Source organism: Gasterosteus aculeatus, chromosome 1 (genome assembly GCF_964276395.1).
Source record: "Gasterosteus aculeatus chromosome 1, fGasAcu3.hap1.1, whole genome shotgun sequence".
Classification (NCBI taxonomy): domain Eukaryota; kingdom Metazoa; phylum Chordata; class Actinopteri; order Perciformes; family Gasterosteidae; genus Gasterosteus; species Gasterosteus aculeatus.
Genome location: NC_135688.1, coordinates 28,517,135 through 28,536,371, shown reverse-complemented (window position 1 = coordinate 28,536,371; position 19,237 = coordinate 28,517,135). Strand labels below are relative to the sequence as shown.

The window sequence follows — 19,237 nt, the reverse complement described above, 5'->3', positions numbered from 1 at the left end:
AAGGCTTTGAACAACAGCGAGCATGTTTAAAGGAAACGCCCCCTCGTGTCACTGCATGGGGGACCCCCCCCTCCGACAAAACAATAAATAACCAGAGGAGAAACAATACTTCCTATTGTGCCACAGAACGGAAGAAAGACAGAGAGAGAGAAGTAAAGAAAGCAAAATAAAAAAGCGAGGGCCGAATCCAGCAGAGGAGTCCATTTATTCATTCAGCGTTTCCCATCTACGTGTATTCAAAGAGAACGCCTAAAAAAGAAAAGGGTCCGCTGTGGTGAAATGTTACAATCCCATTCCATTTGAGAGTGCTACTCATATGACATGCACACACACACACACACACACACAGTTCCTGTATAGCGTGTCATCTGCTGGCACTGTTTCCCTTAACGCACATGGTTCCATTCAGCTGCCAGAGTCACATAAACGGGCTAACACGTTCAAAGTGACATTAATAGCATTGACGTTGTTAAGCGGGGGTAAATAAGTACAGTAATGAGTTAGTGAGTAGAATGGACATTCCGATTCAAATCATCGTAGCGTCACCATCAGAGGTCCGTTGTGAAATGCAGGAAAATGAGCCCAACACGAGCTTCTGCGCCGATCTCTGCGGATCAGCGATGCGCCGCTCAAAGCGAAGCCTTGTCGACACACAGAAGGCCCGGGCCTCCGAGTAAACGGCTCCGGTCGTTTGGGCAAATTAGGGCAACACGGCAGTGCGCACAACAAAGTGTGTGTTATTGGCTTCGGTAGGAGCAATTACTTTCAAATTATGATAATAGCCTGTTTAAGGGTAATTTCACAGAAAACACTAGCGTGCTTCTTTCTTTGGGCCGTGGCTCTACTTTACTGCCCTCTGTTTTCCTGGTTTTCCTTCCCCTGCCGCTCCTCTCATCTACCACCCCCCCAACCCGGTCACCCCTAATACGCATCCCGACTAAACACACACCTCAGGTTAATCAGTTGACACACACATACCGCTCTACCCCCGACGCGCCCCGCCCTGCACCTCCGGGCTAATCACTTCAAAGGAAAGATGCTATCTGGACCCGCTGAAGCGAATCCCGGCCACGCAGACCCTTTCAAACAACAAAACACAGCCTCTCTCGGCCCTTTCAAAAGGTGGACCCCGGCCTCTAATCAGCATTTTGTCAACACTGGATGGAGACTTTGAGTCCAGAGATGCAATCAGCCGTTGGTCCGTTTGGCAGCGCTGCAATCGAGCCTCAGGTATTCGGAACGTTTCGCCGTTTGGACCAAATGAAAGAATGTTTTGCTTTTGATCAATCAGGAAGAAGGAGGGAGGAGGAATAAAACAAACCAGACTGCAAAGGTCCAGAGGAGGAACAAACAGATGGGACAACACACACATACACGCACAGATCTCCTAGGGTTTTTCCCTTAAATGTACCACTCCCTTAATGCCTCCCTCCCACATGCTACGCACCAGGAACCACAAAGCACTGTTTGTTTGATCGATAAGTTCAGCTTTGCTTTGGAGTCCGTCCCAAATACGAACCGCGGCACAGCTTTTCGTTCTCTTCTAGGTCACATTTACTTAAGAGGGAGCAATAATTTTTGCTTTAATTGCTATCATTGCATTATGGTAAAAGTAGGATCCAGTACTTTTAAAGGTTTTCCCAGGCTAAAGACTTGTTGTCAGGATATCTGAGCTTCTGTTGCTTCAGATTTGACCCTTTCCATGTTTAATCCGTCTGCAACTTTGTGGAATTGCCATCCTAATTATGAATGAATTGTTCATTATTCTATTGCAGGTATTACCTAAAGCAAAAGAGAGCTGAACGCGCAAAAAAATGTCACTTGAATATTGGTCCAGACGTAACTATGCACTAACCAAATATAAAAAGTGAGGTTTCTTATGTCAATAATGAATTTACTTGATTTCATTTTCAGGAAAATTTCCATTTTCCCCATTTTTTTAAATTAGCAGAAATTTACAGGAAATCGGGCTGCTGGGGATCAGTCCTCCAACCGGGTGTTAACCTGCTGACTGTGGGCATTGACGGCAGAGGCATGTTTGTGTCTACCCGTGTGCAAGGGGGGCATTTTGATGACCTCTGGAGATGACCTCTAATCCCTTGGAAAGGTTAAGAGGCAGATTAGGAGGGCAGGGGAATTACAGATGGACCCCACCCCTCCCCAGGCTCAATGCAAGTGACGCACGTCCTCCAGGAATTTGAGATTGTGTCTCTCGCACCACACGATCCATAACATACCGAGACGATGATGGATCAGCCCCCCCCCTTACCTTGCTTGATGGTCCGGTGGTTCGGGTTTGCTCTTCATACGCCGCGACGTTCTCCCAGGTGGCGACCACGGCAACCGTGGGTGTGAATTTGGCATCCGGGAACCCTTGGTGCACTTCCTGGGTGAGCAGATGGATGAATGAATGATGCGGGGAAGAGAAAATAAAGGAGGGGGCCGGGGGGGGCGTGGAGTGTAAAATGGATTGAACTAATGGATGAAGAACTGGAAAAGAGGAGATCCGTAGTCAAGCGCCGTGCGACACGTGACTTAAAAGATTTTTACACCTGGGTTCAAACTGGACCAACGGTCTGCCTACTTTACAATTGCACGACTGCTATTCCCTTCGCTCGATTCAGTGGACCAACAGACCTGGGCCACTCGGTTCAGGACGCCGGGCGTTTCCGTCACCCGGTAGTAGATTTGTCCTCGCCCCCCACTGGTGTCGATGTCGGCCAGGAACGGAGCCACCGCGGGGAAATCCGTGGGGAAGCCGTCGTCTACGTACTGCTTCTCCATCGGCAGGTCCTGGGCGGAGATGATGCCGTTGGTGGCCACCTGGACTCAGAGAGAAAGAGAGAGAGACGGCGTTTAACGACAGCTACCGCCGAGGCTCCAAGAGGACCCCTCTGGACCCCAAAAAGACTGTCAAAAAAAGGCCAGAAAGAAATAGCTGCAGCGCCATTATGAACCCACGGAGCTGTCTTAGCCTGTGTACCATCAGAAGTCACTGGGACCCTCTGTGGGCACCGGTAGAGCCCCTCACGGGCCCCGGGAAACACATAAGGAACTCCTGTGTCACCCCAAAGTCCTCAGTGCCCGGACCCTCTTGATGTATTCTGCTTTTGCAATAGAACATGATACCATTCGGTGTTTTTGAATTTTGAGTATTCCTTAAACCAGTCCAGGACATTTCTGTGTTGATTTTGAGATGCTTGTCCGTTACTTGTGAATTACCGTTAGGGAACATCATCGCAATCTACGTACAAAACTGGAAAGAACTCTTCATGCAGAATGGCCCATTCCAGACTGATATATGTGTGTTATTGTCTAATAACTGCAGCATGCATTAATGTGTAAGTTCCTCTCATGTCCCAGTTGCTAAAGGCGGGCCGGCTGAAGCTACTTTGTAAACTGCTGGGCAGCTTCAAGGGGTTAAAGTTAAACATTTTATTCACTTCACAAACAGAGTTATCAAACTTTGTTTAATGTATATGTGCAGTTCACTTTTGAGCCACATAGGGAAACTCAGATAGTAATTCTGCCAAAATGCATTTAAAAAGCATTTAGCATGTAACTAAATCAGCTCAATCTAATGTATATCTCTTCTAACTGGCCCGTTCACCTATTCAAGATAACTTAAGGCGAGTGGCAGTGCAAAACATCAAGAATGTTCACATACGCACAAATTTACTCTCTCACATTCTCTCACAATTTATAAATGAGGCTGATTGCAAAAGGAGCTTGCGATGGCTTGACATTTTTACGAAACGGGTGATCAAATATCAGAAACCTCTAGCCAATAACCCCTAGCATGACGTCATCATTTTTTAGTTGACTGTATGTATTAATACTGTGTGCAAAGTCCCTATTAACTGAAGCTGTCTGGTGAAGTAAAAACACCTCTTTCTGAGAAGGTAAGCGTGTTAAACTACCCCAAAACTTTAGGTTGACACATCACTGTCCAGTGGCCATAATTCATAAGTAGTTTAGATACTTTTATTTTACTTAGGTTAATTTTAATCCTGCAATACTTTCAATTGTAATATCAGTTATTCTTCATCTGTTGAGAAAGTTAGCTCTGGATTTGTAATTGATGGTGACGTCAGAACGTGGCAAGATGTCTTTCCCTCGACATGAACTACCTTCACACAGTCGTTAATAAAACGCATCATCTGGCAGCAGAAACAGCAACAACAGCAAAAAACCCACCCGGCTTTACTGCGGCTCAGCACTTGCAGACATCACCTGCACGCCGTTAACTCTCCCGTTCTGTGCGGCGGCCAACGCGCCGCGCATGCGCACCGGCGCAACGCCCGCACTTCACTTACGTATAGCTGTGAGAAGCGGGTCCTGTAGAAGGTCAGCGGCCGGGACAGGGGCAGCACTCTGGAGGTTTCATCGTCTCCCTCCGCCAGGACCTGGTCGCCGCTCTGGGGCCCGTACGGGTACATGTCGGTCCGCCGGATGGCGGAGACCAGGCACACGCCACAGCTCCAGCACAGCAGACACGCGGCCAGCATTCCCAGTCTCTCCATCGCGGGGCAGCTGGGAGCAGAAGCGAGAGAGGTACAGATGGGCTCGCGAGCAGGGCAACGAGAAAGACGGGGAAACTTTCCTCCTCCTCCTCTTCCTCCTCCTCCTGCCTGTTCGTGGAGCCTCGGATGCTCCGCGGGAAGGGGAGGGGGACAGGCCCGCTCTGATTGGTCGGAGGCGGGCTAAGAGTGACAGCAGGGCCGGTGCTGGAGGTAACATCTGGCTCGAGTTAGAGAGAAGACAAATAGAGCGGTTTTAATCCGGATGTAACTCTATCTGACTCACATCAATGTAAAGAAGACATCGTGTTGTTTTTACACGCACGCGAAAACAGAAACGAGCGTGCGCGCGCACGCCAGAATTCCATTGGTACACAGTTAACAAAACAGAGGTGCAACTGGAAACATGGATGGATTTATTTCTTTGAATACATATCGATAATAACTACACCTCCAGATTAAGATGTGTGTTGGTTTCAATTTTAGTGGGCTGGAGACATTTAATATGTATTTTACCAGTTTTTTTTAATCGGTCACACAAACCATAATATTGTGAGTCTTAAAGTTTTTAGATTACTTATTTACTCAATAAAGGCACCTTAAAATGTGATGCCACATTCTATTGATGCCACCTTAAAATGCTTTTACCTGTGCGCCACCTAGTGTCTGCAACGGCCTATGGCAGACATGTGGCACATCATATTTGCAGCTATCTGAAAATAATGAAATAATCAGCAATCAACAACTTATTTCTTATAACTTTTATGAAATAAATAAAACAAGAAGATGCCCGTTGGACCCACCGAACCCCTTATTATCAATCAATTAAATCTCTTCTATATTTACCTGTTAGTACTACAATTTATATTTTACATTTTTTAAATCATAATTATTTATGTAGTTATTTATCTTGCATTATTATTACCCTTTATTTACCTGTTCAGTTATTTCTCTCTCCTCCTTCGTCTGGTTGCAGATATTCATTTATGACATGAACACATACATTGCACTAAATAAAACAGATTGTATACATCTTATGTTAATCTATGTACATAATGTGTGCACATAAATACATATTAATGTTTCTCCAAGTATACCTCAAAAAGAGCAACAGAGGAGGAATCCTTCTCCTAGAAGCAAAATCGAGAATAGTAAAATTAGAAAATGAAATGAAAACGGATGACGATATTTGCAGATATATGTTTTCCGTTTCCATATAGAGTCACTATATATTTCGACACCCTCATATTTCAGCTTGTAAACCTCACAATAAAAACCTTGATTCTGGTACTCTGACAGTAAACACACAAAAAATAGTTTGCGTGTTAAAATGTGCGGTTGCCATTGAAAACCTACACGCTATAATTGAATCCTCCCTGTGGCGTTACAGGGGATGTTTGTACCTGCTCAGAGCAGCCTGTAGGGGGAGGCAAAGGTCAGGCTGACATTGTCAACCCCACAGATTTGACTTTCTTCCTTTGGTCTGAGAAAAAACTCTTGAATTTGTGCATGTGGAAAATGTCACATCGTCCTCCACGTTATAAATGGTCACACCATCTTGGCCAAAACACTCGTAATCGGATCCCAAGAAAAAAACACGGCAAAATAATGATAGCAATTCCCTCACACGTTGACCTTGAAAACGTTGACTCATCTGATCCGTATTTCAGTGTGTGATTCCAGGTATCATTACAGGCTGGTGATAGGAGATATTCACCAAAAAATCAATGGGCTCATTAATGATTCATGCAAGACCATTAGAGGGCTGCCCAAACACACACACATTATTTTGACATGAAGGAGTGAGGAGGGAAATTAAGCCAAGGAAGGAGTTGAGGCTTGGCGAATGATCGAATCGCTTCTAAAGGAAGAGCACGGGAAGATAGCGACGATCGCCACTTTAGATTGCCTACCACAGTAAACTCTATCATCACACGGATCCAGAGCCTGTCAAGGGCCCTCAAGAGATCCCACGCGTACGAGAAGAGGAAAAGGGAAAGGAGAGGAGAAAGAGGAAAGATAATTAAAAAAATGTAAATGACGGGAAATTAAAAGAGTCAAGTGAGACCAACGGAGGAAAGGAAAGACAAAAGAAATTGGAAATGATGAGTCATAAATAAAAGGAAAAGGAAGGGAATCAAGCAAGAGGAATAGACAAAATAAAAATGAAGGGCCAGTAAAGAAAAGACAAGGAAAACGACAGGAATCAAAGCAGAGAAAACAAGAGGAAAGGAAGGCCAGGGAGAGGAGAGGCATTTTGGCAGCGGCGAGGGCAAGAGGGAAAGGTAAGAGGAGGCAAATATAAAATGCTAATTGCGGACTGTGCATGAATTACTCTGTTGCCTGCTTATGCCATAACGCTCTATACAATACTTTAACATTAACACGTCTGAGCTCCTTCCGCAGAGCGACTGACCAGGTCGTGGACGAGAACGGGGAGACGGAGACACCAGGGAAGCGGCGATGGTGTAATGGCCTACTGTGCTAATTAAGATCTCCTTAATGGGCCTGAATAAAAGACACTCAAGGGCTCACAGCGAGCATCGTTTCAGGAATCCCGTCTGCCCTTTATGTCACCTTTTAAAACGAGGGGAATGGTGCAATTTGGAATGTCGTTTAAGTGGGCGGTTGGATTGTTTGAATGTTGTGAAGATGTCACGGGGTCACGGATCGAAAAAAAACACATCCCATCGATCCCGGTAAGCAATTAAGGCCTTGAATCCCCGTGATTGCTGTAGGACAAAGAGTGATCTTCACATGTAAAGACACAGAGTAAACACGGTGAACACGGATGGTAAATGTGTGGGGGGCGTGGGGGAGGTCACTCACATGTCCATCCACGCAGCAAGTTCCCCTAAAACTTGCTTAGCAAGTGCCCCTCCTCGTTCTTGTTATCATGAATGATAATTGCAGCCATCTGCATGCACATCTCCCTGTTGAATCAGAGAAAACAATAGAAATATATATATTTATATATATATATATATATATATATATATATATATATATATATATATATATATATATATATATTTAATATACAACATTTACAAGTTCGGCAAACATGACAACTTTACAAAACTGTAGATTTTTTCTGACTGAAGACGGGTACATTTAGAATCTGTGGATAATAATCATATTTCATTAGCAGCATACTAAGTGGATTAGTCGCGCAGCAAAACATGATTTGCCAGTAATGCGGGATGTTGATTAAGTGATCATTCAAAAACATTTTATTCAAATTTTCAGTGGGCACAAATGCTGCTTTTGTGCGGTTTCTCATCATTTAAATGTAACATTGTGGGACTTTTCTGGACCACCCACGTTTTTTTTAAATTTTGATTTATTCACCCATTTATTAATTAACCAGAGTTAAAGCATACAGACATTGTTACTCTGGCGACTCTCGCTAATGAAGCTCTGGACGACACGTTCTTCTGAGGATTTCATAATGAACAAGGAAAAAGCCTGTTCACTGTGAGCCACGCCGAAACAAACCAAACAACAAACCCAAGTGCTCCTCTACAACCCGCCCGCTTTTCGTTCCCTCAACCTTCCCACAAACATCACCACAACACATGCCCATAGGATGATTAACATACACAACGGGAGCCTCAGTAAATGTAACCTCAGAATGTCAGTCCGTTACAAGCACAAAAGAAAAGACTTCAGGAAAGAGTGATGTTGGTTCATGATGACAGTAATAGTATTGTGATTAATATTTAAAATAATGTCCACTAATTGATGGTAATAGTATGTGTATATGCATAATTCATCAGTGGGATGAAAAGCATTTATGTCTGTCCCATCCATGTGAGGGTTTGATCACCATGTTAGCTTTTAATTGACCGTTTTTTGAATACATCGTTTGGATATAATTAAGATGAACTTGTTGTGACTGGGCACACTTCCAAAAATTGTAGTGGTAGATCGCTTGCTTTTATCAATCAAATCAAATCAAAAAATACTTCAATACTTTAACTAAGCGAGCGGTAGTGAGCAGAAGCCATGTTTCACCATTTTTTTTAAATGAGTAAATTATCCCTCTGGTATGAGAAACTCGTATAGTTCCGCATGGTCTTCGCACCGGGAGCCTGTGGGCACGCGCGCGTGGGCGTGTCCGCTCCCTGTGACGTCACAGCATCGTTCCCCGTACCGCGAGCCAAGTCATCCCCGACCTCCTCACAGCGCGGCGCGCCTCGCCCTCTCCGCACCGCACCTCCGGTTTCTGTTCGAGACAAAACACGCCGCGGCTGCACCGGGGAAGAGCACGACACGTCGGGACACATTTCTCTGCGGGGACGCGTCTCCAGTGCGGCTGTGGGGGGCGGAGGCGGAGGCTGAAGGGGGGCAAGTGGGTGAGAACTTGGTTCGGATGAGTTTCGGCGCGTGAGGGGAAGAGTATTTCTTTCTCATTCGGAGCGACCTTCAGGCGAATCGTTAACGACATCTGGGTGAACTTTCCCGAGCCGCGCAGAGTTGGAATTAAATCAGTTCATTCATAAGTATTTAGTTGATTTTTTAGTTGTTTTAATGATGGTTTTTTTTTCTAAATCCGAATCCCTCTTTGACGGCAGGACAGTTCGCTTCTCGTCTCACGTCTTCTGTGCACAACCAAGAGCGTTTCTCTCTGAATTCTAACAAAGACCTAACTTTCATTTTCCCACACGTTTGATTTGACAGTACAGCATCCAGCTGACCGCGCGACTCAACCAACACCTGGACACATCTGTCAGAGCTCCATTAGTGACATTTGGACACTTAACTTAACTTCCAGCAGGCATCGCCAGACACGTCGGGCTGAGCAAGTAGGTTAGTCACTTGTTTGATGCACCACACACGCACACACACGCCAAATAGGAGTGGGTTGTTGTGTTAACCACAGGAGGAGGGTTCCACATTCTACCGAGTAAGATCCGTTTCTTCATACTTCAGCACAACTGCCTGTTTGAGGAGACGAATCCAGTGTGCAAACTGGAAAAACCGCAGCCTTAGAATCGTCAACTGACAACTGTTGACTGGGACGGAAGAGGAACAACGCCGGGTTTCACAAGTCACACTGGCGCATAGTTCAAGCCAGGGAAAGTTCATATAAAAAAAAAGAATCAGTTTTATTAGACGGTTGGGTGGTGGGGGGGGGGCTCTGTCTGTCCTTTGGGAAACAAATGATCTCCCCGGGAACATCAACAAACGCGTTTGTCGGATAGATGGTTGATTTTTGGGTAACTGGTTCCTCAAATTTGCAGTAGAATATATACAAATAAAAGCTGTAAACTCAGAAACCCGGGATTTGTCGTCACTTTCCGTGACTTTTGCGCTACGTGCAAAAAATATCAAAATATTCTTTGTTAACCAACTGACAAATCAGTAGCCGCCACAACTCTAAACCTCCGTTGTTCTTCCTTCCTTTCTGTCCACCCAGGATGGCCGCAGACTACTTTTTAGGGACAATCTTTTGACACTTTCTAGTTTTTGGATTGGACTGATTCAAATCCCGGCCGGCCAGCCCCCCCACCCCCCCTTGCGATGGAGAAAGAGGCCGACGCGATGGCGAACGAGGACCTGTGCCACAGCAAGCTCTACATCAACTCCAGAGAGAGCCCGCTGGTCAGCGCCATCATGTTCGCCGCCGGCGTCCTCGGCAACGTGGCGGCCCTGGTGATCCTGGAAATCCGCCGGCGCAGGGACACGAGGAACGGGAACATGTGGCGCCGCTCGCTGTTCCATGTCCTCATCGTGGCGCTGGTGGTCACCGACCTGGCGGGCACCTGCCTCATCACCCCGCTGGTGCAGCTGTCCTACTCGCTCAACTCCACCTTGGTGGGGATGTCCCGGAACTCCGACAGCGTATGCTCGTACTTCGGCGTCAGCATGACCTTCTTCAGCCTGGCCACCATGTCGCTGCTGTTCTCCATGGCGCTCGAGAGGTGCTTCGCCATTGGGTACCCCTACCTGTACAGCCGGTACGTCACCAAGAAGTGCGCCTACATCGCCATCCCCGTGGTGTTCCTGCTCTGTACGCTCTTCGGTCTCCTCCCGTTCGCCGGATTCGGCAAGTACGTGCAGTACTGCCCCGGGACCTGGTGCTTCATCGACATGAACCCGGCGGAGAGGAAGCACCGCGTCTACGCCAACCTGTACGCCAGCCTCATGCTGGTGCTGGTGCTGGCCATTGTGGCGTGCAACGGCTTCGTGGTGTACCAGCTGTTCCGGATGTACCGGCGGCGGCGGCGGAACGGCGGCTCGATGATGCCGGCGAGGTCCGGCGGCGAGCGCAGGGTGATGTCCATCGCCGAGGAGGTGGAGCATCTCATCCTGCTGGTCTTCATGACCATCATCTTCATCATCTGCACACTGCCCCTTGTGGTAAGACGGCGGCCGTCGACTCACTTTCTGTACAGAAATATACACTCATGTGTGTAGCTCATCCGGTTCATCCGGTCAATTCCCGACCGAAAGGGTTAGCTCGTTTATTGATTAGGTCAAAGATTCAGTTAATCAATATTGTTGCATAAGTAGCAACTCGATGAGCGGTCTTGGGGGACTGGTGTTTTACCCAACATCCGTTCCCTAGACATTACACAATACATCACTTTCATATATTTGCTGGCTTTCGTTAAAGCCAAACAGTGTGGTGGTTTCAGCACATCTGGTCTTGAAGACTGCTTGTGCTTGCATGAAGTATCTTGACATTGGGGCGTTTTCATGTATAAAACACAATCAATATTAAGAACTAATGTCTGTGAATGATGGGTTATTCATATTTAAACATGTATTTCACAACCGTTGCATGTAAATAATATTATTATGTGCATGTACAATCAGAAACATATGGTGGACAAAACCTATTGGGATGTCTCCATTTATAGTGGGAAATATAGCTAGAAATATAGCTAGGGCACACAACATATTTAATTTAGCCGGCTTCAGCCCGAATGCCAGCTGGCCACTGGACCTTGTGAGAAATGAGTCAAAGGGGCGTTCCGGGCAGCTGCATTTAGCTGCATGCCAGAGTGACACCCTCCTAATGCCAGGTGTGGCGTAAAATAACGTTTTTCGTTAATGGGTGGATCTTTCCAAAGTCAACAGAAAAACAGCAAAAGACATCTGACACGTATTGTGTAAATATCATGTTGAATCCTCTAGAAAGCCGCATGCCTATGAGGAAGGAGGTTAAGGAAGAAATCGTATCATTAACAAGGGCAAAGTGTGAATGCGAATGTCCTGTGAGGAATCTGGTATTTGACCAGCGATGTCATCAGGAACCGATTTAGACCGGGGCCGTCTCAGAAGTTGTAATTCTACACCTAGCCGCCTCTTCAGATGCCCTGTTTGCAAACAGCCTTATCGTTACGTTACCTTATCGCCACGGCTTAAGATAGTTGGATCAATATTGATGAACTTGAGTTACTCTCTCTCAAGACCTGAAAGCTGAGAATGAAGTCTGGAGCAGAGGGTGATGGATGGCTAGACTCCAGGTTGTACAGCCTCTAACCCCCCCTCCCCTTCCCCCTTCACCAATTGTCACTTAGTATTTTAATAATTAATAACTTTTCCGGTAGTATACGACGCCCGGGCGCTTTAACACCGAGAGCTACATCATAGTGCCGTCTTGTTCCCCGGTGCCTCTTGGTTGTGGCTGGAAATGCAGAGTCACGAGCCTCGTGTCCGGGAGGATTTCTGCACCAGGCTTGATTGAATTGCATCCGCGACATCACAAACACAAACCTCAAAGTCGCTAATGAGCCCTGTGTTGTGAGGAGTCCCAACGCACTCACGGTCAATGATGTTTTGACTCTTGAAAACACATGGCAGTGTTTTTTTGTGTAAATCCAGGTGTACGCTGCGCCTGTAGCACGGAATCCGCCATGGGATGTTTGCAATGGATTAAAACAAATGCACGTGAAGCCTCGCGCCGCGGTCTACAAGATCTAAGAGGCCTCATTTTGGTGGTAATTAGGGAAGATTACCAGTCAATTTCCAGAAAGTTTCCGGAAAGTTTCCACAGGAAGTTAAGCCTGAGAATTTTGACAATTTTTATCAAAAGCAGGAAACTAAAATGTGGTTGAGAATAAGCATCCAGGATGCAGCTAGTTTGGAACATTGTCTGACAGAAACGTAGACATAAACCGTTCTGTTGTTTTTAAACGTCTTTGTCGGGGTAGGAGGGTGATCATAGGGAATACTCTATTTAATTCAAGTTCCTGCTTTTGTTGTTCAATGACAGAATAAATGTCACTTAAAATTTGTATTAGAAATGTTTGCATCCATGTCTTCTTATGACAAAACAAAACGTTGTTTCATACCATAGTCAGAGATGACTAGGTAAATATAGTTAAATTACCCATATGTTCCCTTTTATGGAAAAACAATCTTTTGAAAAGCGTGGATGGTGTCTTAAACTGGGGTGTGCACTACCATACGCGGGTGAAGGACAAAAATGGGGACACTCATGTCTCTCATCAGGAGTGAGAGGGATGACTCGGGCACAGTGAGGTTAAGGACGGACAGAAAGGAGGCAGCCGACTGCAGCAGATCCACACACCCAATGAGGCAAATCACTTTTTACAGTGGGATGAATTAGTCAAACGGCTATTTGCTTTTCCATATGAATGTCGGCGGCCGTTCGGCTTGGAGTCAACAGACTTATTCAAACGTGATCAAACGTAATTAAAAGCATTTTATGGTTATTTTTAAATTGAATTAATAAACGGTGAGTGCACAGGCAGCGCACCGTGGGCCGTATAGTTCATCCAGAGTTGACCTTTCCCACCTTCAGCCAAACAGGTGATTCACGAGAAGGACGAATTTATTTGAGTGCCACTCACGTATCTGAATCATCATTTGAATCACACAGGCCGGCTCCTTATTACAGTTTATATTTCCCTACACAAAAAAACGAGAGTAAATCAGACTTAAACTGGACTTTAAAATGTCTAGAGTTGATTTCAGAGGGTTTCTATTATTCTTTCCACCGTTTGAAATGACATAATAATTGTTATCGTTTCCAGGCATTCATTAGCTGCGTTGAGCAGAAATGAAGCTGTTGGCTCGTGCTCCTTCATATTTGTTAAATCGCTGTTGATTTAAACTGCTGGGAGCCAAGAAAAGCTCTGAGTGTTTCATTTGGTCTTTGTTACGCGTCCCTTACGTTTACCAGACACCCGGTGACGGTAACTAGAGCTTTCACCACAGCGGTAATGTCTGCATGCATTCAATCCTCTTCTGGGGGGAATCAAACTCACTCACATCCTCTACAGAATGGCCACAATAACGTATTGGCAGACCTTTTATTGGAGCCTACCTTTCCCCATATTTCATTCAAAGTACACATTATGTTATTGCGCTGGGAGGGAAGGGAGGGAGAGAGGAGGCAGAGCATTATATATTAGACTCTTACAGAGGGGGGGACTTGTGAGCTCAGCAAACCTGAAAAGACCCGTGTGTGGCCTCCCAGACCTTTGAACATACAGGTGGGAAACAATCCTCAGCAGCCGCCACGGGAATCTGTTCCTACAGAACAACACCACTTATGTTGTTGCAGCATGATCTTAACATGCGCGACTGTGCAGTAAGACGACTGTGCAGGAATACGACTGTGCAGGAATACGACTGTGCAGGAATACAATTCTTCAAATTCATATCAGCGGATTCGATCTGCCAGTGGCAGGAGTGAAGTGAGCTTGCTCCACGCGGTGTGAGAATGCTTGCCAAGATATAATTCAATACATCATTCATGAGCTTCATAAACACTCACAAGTTTCCAGCCAGCAGCGTGATGCCAGTCTGAGGTTATTGATACAAACACAACACACGCACACACACACACACACACACAGTGATTATATTACACTTCTGTACGCCGGCTATCTGTGGTTGTATAAAACATTGATAAGGTCAGACAAAAGCCTTTTTGTGCATAAAAAGAAACCAACATTCAGAGAGATAAGAAGGAACCGACATTCAGAGAGATAACAGAAAAAGCAAACAAGTCGTGGAATCCGATTGGTTTGAGGATATTTTCTCCTTTTACATGACGAGTAACTCATATGTGTCAAAATTCACAATTCAGTTCAGTAGGAACAAACTTCCGCAGAAGAGGGCGAATCCTGATCCCATTACCGCGCCACCTTTGGAATTCTTGAGTTTCCGGCCTGTGAGAACACATAAGCGTGCGTCTTTGGATTGACTATATTTACAACGGGCTCCTTTATCGCGGTAAACCTAACAAGAAAAGGCCACACGGCCGCAAACATGTTGTTACTGGAATAAATCTAAGTCGGGCATTCTCCGATGAAACTCTGCAAGACGTCCTAGTCATGATCTCGTGCAGCGTCGGGATGCAGCTGCTCTGCATTTAAAGACACCGCGGTGGTCGGAGAACTATTCCCGAGGTTGTTGCGTAACACCAAGACTTTGGGAAAATCAGACGAACGGCTGCTTTCGAGCGGGACCCTTTCAGTTCCTTTTTAACAGCCGTGTGATCGGCTGGTGAAGGCGGTCGTTGTCCTCCATGGCAACGCTTCTGCAGCCGGGGGTTCTGTGGCTGACTAATAGGAAACTGGCCTAATGAGATTGGAGTGGTCTTTTTTTTTTTTGTTGTATTTTTCAAGACAAGAGAGAACAGATCACCGTTACTTTCTCCTCCACTTTTATATTCATTGTTCAACTCCGACCCCCCCAGAGAGAGAGCTTTTAAAAAGATGCAAACAAGTCATAGCTTCCATGGATTGTATTAATGTGCTGGTTCCCAACCTTGTGGAAGGGGGGTCGGGGGGGGCGTAATAAAACGCACAGACAGGAAGCAATGAATGAAATCTGCTGCTCAGCAGCTCTACTAAAAAACAGCTGTATGTTCGGTTGCCATTTGGAGAAGGTCAGAGGCTCACAACGCGTATGTAATATAGTGAGGCGGAATGCACTTCAACATCTTAATTTTGGCTCGTTTAATTTGATTGGAAGAAGGTTAACGGCTGCACATATTTGTCGTTTCACTTATCGTGGTTGTGTTTTACGTTTTCATTATTCTGTGAAAAACCCCGAGCCGAGTTATTTCTGCCGTCCTTTTGACCCTTGTGAGATCCATCTCCTGCGCACATGTTCACGTCCCCGGTGACCCTTCCGCCACACATTGGCCTCGGCAGTCCTGCTGAAAGGCAAGCGAGGCGACAGCAACAGGGAATCAAATATCCTGTTTGAATTAGAACGGCGGCGTGCTCTCTGCAAACATCCTGTGTGTCCTGGGATGAGTGAGAGGGATTTAGGGCCGGAGGAGGAGAGCGTTAGCGTGCGCGCTTTGTGTGGAACATGCACGGAGCGTGAATTTTCCGAATTAAAAACATTTTCCCATCAAGGCCAATGGGATTAGTTTTAGTTTTTGGGATTAGATGTCCTACGTTTGGGGTGTCCCAGTATCCATGTGCTGCTGCTTTAGAGGGTTGACTGTGTGATTTTACCCCCATGTTGTCGCTGACGGGCTGATTTTATAACCCCACCCTCTCCCTCTCCCCCTCCCCCTCTCTCTCTCTCTCTGTCTGTCCACCTTTTCAGATCCGGGTTTACATCAACAACTCGTATAACAACGAGTCTCACCAAGAGGACCTGAAGGCCCTGCGCTTCATCTCCATCAACTCCATCATCGACCCCTGGGTCTTTATCCTCCTCTCCCCCGGCGTGCCGCACTTCTGCTGGGCCTCGGTGTGCCGGGCTCCCCTGCAGTCTTTCAGGGGCTCCATTTTTAGGTCGTCCATTGTCAGTTGCCCCGCCAACCTCGAACTGTCTCGCCGGACGCTGGAGAGTACACCTAGCATTCTATGACCATGGCCGCAACGGCGCCCTGCTATTTCGCGCCTGCATTTATCGGACTCTGGATTTGGATGCCGCGCTGGATGGAAGCGGAGAGGCCCGCGGCATCCCTCCCGCGCGGGTGGCGTTTCTTATCTGCTTCATGAATGTGTTTCCGTTAGATATTGGCCCTCCGTGTCTAACAGGGAAAACATCGGCCCTGCGGCTACATGTTGTGAACACATGTGAAAAGCTTGACATGCCTCCTTTGTTGCTTATGTTCTTATGCCAGTTTATTTGAAAAAAAGAAGCTGCTGCTGGTAGAAGAAAAAAAAGAGTGTGAAAGCTTTAGCCTATGCTGTATTAAGCATGTGCAGAAGCTCGTCAGAGCAGGGCGCAGGACTTATACGTGCCCAGCAACCACTATAAGCATGACTCGGCTACTTTGTAGGCCACTTTACAAGTAATCTAGACATGACATACTAGTATATTGATATTGTACTACAAGTAAGCTGAAATATTTGATTTTAAATAGTCAGGGCATGATGTTGTGAACATTCTCTCATCACTTGTGGTCTGCTTTGGTAACCGTTCCCATCGCAGGCCTTGTCGGATTTCTGCTGGAAAGGTCAAAGAGCAAGAAGCCTGGAGAGACTTTCTAGAATACAAGAAAGTCAAAACCACTCAGGGAGCGAGTGATAAACACACAAAAGGTTCTGCTGAGGATGAATAATTTAACGTGTCCTGTATTGGCATATAATATTATGTATCACAACAATATTTTACAAATAGGTTCTTCATATGGGACAATATAAATGTTTGTTGAAAATCAAAGACTTTTTTGCAGAATATGTCTAACGCGCATAGAAAAAATGATTATGTCACTGAAATGTAGCAAATGGTGGTACTTTTTAAGGAGCAAACCTCCTTTTATAACAACACATTTAAAAAAACCAAATACTTTTCTGCTCTTTGGAGGTTCATTATGAATAAAGGTGAACTCGTAGACTGTTGGCGCCTTCAGCCACAAACCGCCAGCTCAGCCAAAATGCTCCCAATCTCTTATAAAGCACCTTGAATTATAATTAAACTCTTTCTGTCCTCCAATATAGACAAACACACAAACAACAAACACTCAAACAAATGCAGGGCATGACAAGTTGTCAAAAGGTTTTTGGAAAAAAAAATCTATATGCTATATTATGAATAACAAATGAATAATATTGAGCCGGTTTACCTTTAACAAAAAAAGCCATGTTTTAGTTTTCGTCCTAACAGGAATTATTCCTTTCCCTGGGTCCTTCTGCGCCGCCACGTGACCAAAGAGTTATTTGGCAACTATGAGACGTGCCACCTTTGTCCCAATTTACGCATGACTTTTACTGCGGGACATCTCTGATCGGCATCTCTGTCCATCGTTCATGCGGCACAAAGGACGTTCACTTATTTAAATTATAACAATGTCGGGTCGAACTGACTCACTGAAACCAGATTTCGGGGGAAGAAGCAGGTGGTTCTCTTCACGCTAATGGTTTGATTAAAAAAGGAGGATTCATCGCGGACTACGCTGCATAACGCAATGAGACGGATTGAGACTTTCACAGCAGTTCTTCCTCGGAAATGAATCAAATTCAAACAGAGAAGAGGATAAAGTTCAACAGATTTGTTTTTGCGGGACCTTCTATAAACTTGTCTGGGAAAAAAATAAATATTTGTGTAACTGGGGTTATGAAAGAGCAGCAGAGCAGTTTGAATTGACGGGCTTTGTCCTTTCACTTTTAAAGTATCACGTGTGTGTGTGTGTGTGTGTGAGAGCAGTGAAAATATATTCTGCTTTCTCGTGTTGCGAGAACTGCGGCATATTTGCCTCCACTGGGCAGCTCGGCATGAAAACATTCAGCGTTTACGACGGCATCTCGCTGCTTCCTGTGGCTGTCGCGTGGCTTCTGTGCGTTATTGCAAATATTCCCACGTGCATGTTTGTCCTTTTGTGTGCTTACAATAAGTGTGTGTGTGTGTGTTTGTGTTCGAGAGACAGACAGCACTGAAATGTAATGGAGTCAAATCAGAATGCTACCTACCTGGATGTCTTGTACTCTGTATTTATAACGTACTGTAGATTAAACTGAATGCACTGAGTGTGTGTGTGTGTCTGTGTTTTATGGCTTGTGTAAATAAACATCTCATCCAGCAGAATCTCATCTTTTTGTTTTTTCTGTTTTGTCTGACCTGCCTTGTAACCATTTTCCTCTACACACACACACACACACACACACACAAACACACAGTTTGCAGATGGGTTCCAGATGTGGCGTTTGACAATTAGACATTTTAATTTCAGTTTCTCTACGTCTGCCTTGAGGAATCCCCCCCCCCCTCTTCACGGTGAGTTTACAGCGTGTGTCAGACCCCTGCGGTCTGAGCAAAGTCGGCCGTTGTTTGACGGTGAGCGTTGACCACATCTGACAATCGAGGCCATGTCTGCACAGAGGAAGTGCTTTGTGTGATCCGGGCTTCCTTTTTGCCAGCAGAGGCTACATTTGTGATCATATGTACACTCATTCTTCTTTTCGATGGTTACCGCCACATTTTGAAAAGCCTTAGCTGAGATTTCAAACCTGCACTTGACAGGAGAGAAACAAAAAGGTCCAACTACGTCCTGTCAGCCGGTATCGACCCGAATGCATATCAAATGTTTCCTGTGGGAAGGAAGGTGACCACGCAGAACATTTAGGCGATGACAATTATTCACTCCTGTTTTCTAGCCGTTCTTCACCAGGCTCCCCCGACGAAAAAAACCTGACTCTAATCACGTTGTTTCCTCCCTCCTCCTTCCTCCTCTCCTCTCCTCTCCTTCCAACATGAGCCTGTGGATGCCCGGTAATCTAATTCACACAGATTTATCATTTGGGATTGGAGCCGCTAAACGCTGG

General features: G+C 45.7%; 2 protein-coding genes across 15 annotated transcripts in view; one reads left to right on the top strand and one right to left on the bottom strand.

Annotated features, from left to right (window-relative positions):
- The window catches only part of nid2a (nidogen 2a (osteonidogen)), a 59,435-nt gene that overhangs the window by 24,360 nt on the left and 15,838 nt on the right, over positions 1–19,237 (bottom strand). For 2 of the 3 annotated variants that reach the window (XM_078101632.1, XM_040171628.2), the window contains exons 2-6: positions 7,350–7,453; positions 5,169–5,233; positions 4,317–4,740; positions 2,638–2,823; positions 2,270–2,386 (exon numbers count right to left, since the gene is read on the bottom strand). In XM_078101632.1, coding sequence (XP_077957758.1) covers positions 2,270–2,386; positions 2,638–2,823; positions 4,317–4,523 — 510 coding nt within the window. In that variant the 5' untranslated portion in view covers positions 4,524–4,740; positions 5,169–5,233; positions 7,350–7,453. Of the gene's footprint in view, positions 1–2,269; positions 2,387–2,637; positions 2,824–4,316; positions 4,741–5,168; positions 5,234–7,349; positions 7,454–19,237 lie in introns of those variants that run through there. The other variant, XM_078101643.1, reaches the window with a different exon arrangement.
- ptger2a (prostaglandin E receptor 2a (subtype EP2)) lies at positions 8,649–18,500 on the top strand. Of its 12 annotated transcripts, none has more exons than XM_040172082.2 (4): positions 8,649–8,878; positions 9,204–9,328; positions 9,943–10,886; positions 16,071–18,500. In XM_040172082.2, exons 3-4 carry the CDS (start codon positions 10,047–10,049, stop codon positions 16,335–16,337), a joined length of 1,107 nt encoding a protein of 368 aa, XP_040028016.1. In that variant the 5' UTR covers positions 8,649–8,878; positions 9,204–9,328; positions 9,943–10,046; the 3' UTR covers positions 16,338–18,500. The 12 variants fall into 12 exon arrangements, with proteins under 12 accessions (XP_040028016.1, XP_077957817.1, XP_040027933.1 ...); XM_078101691.1 differs by having other exon boundaries at positions 8,678–8,878; positions 9,456–10,886; XM_040171999.2 differs by having other exon boundaries at positions 8,678–8,878; positions 9,204–9,332.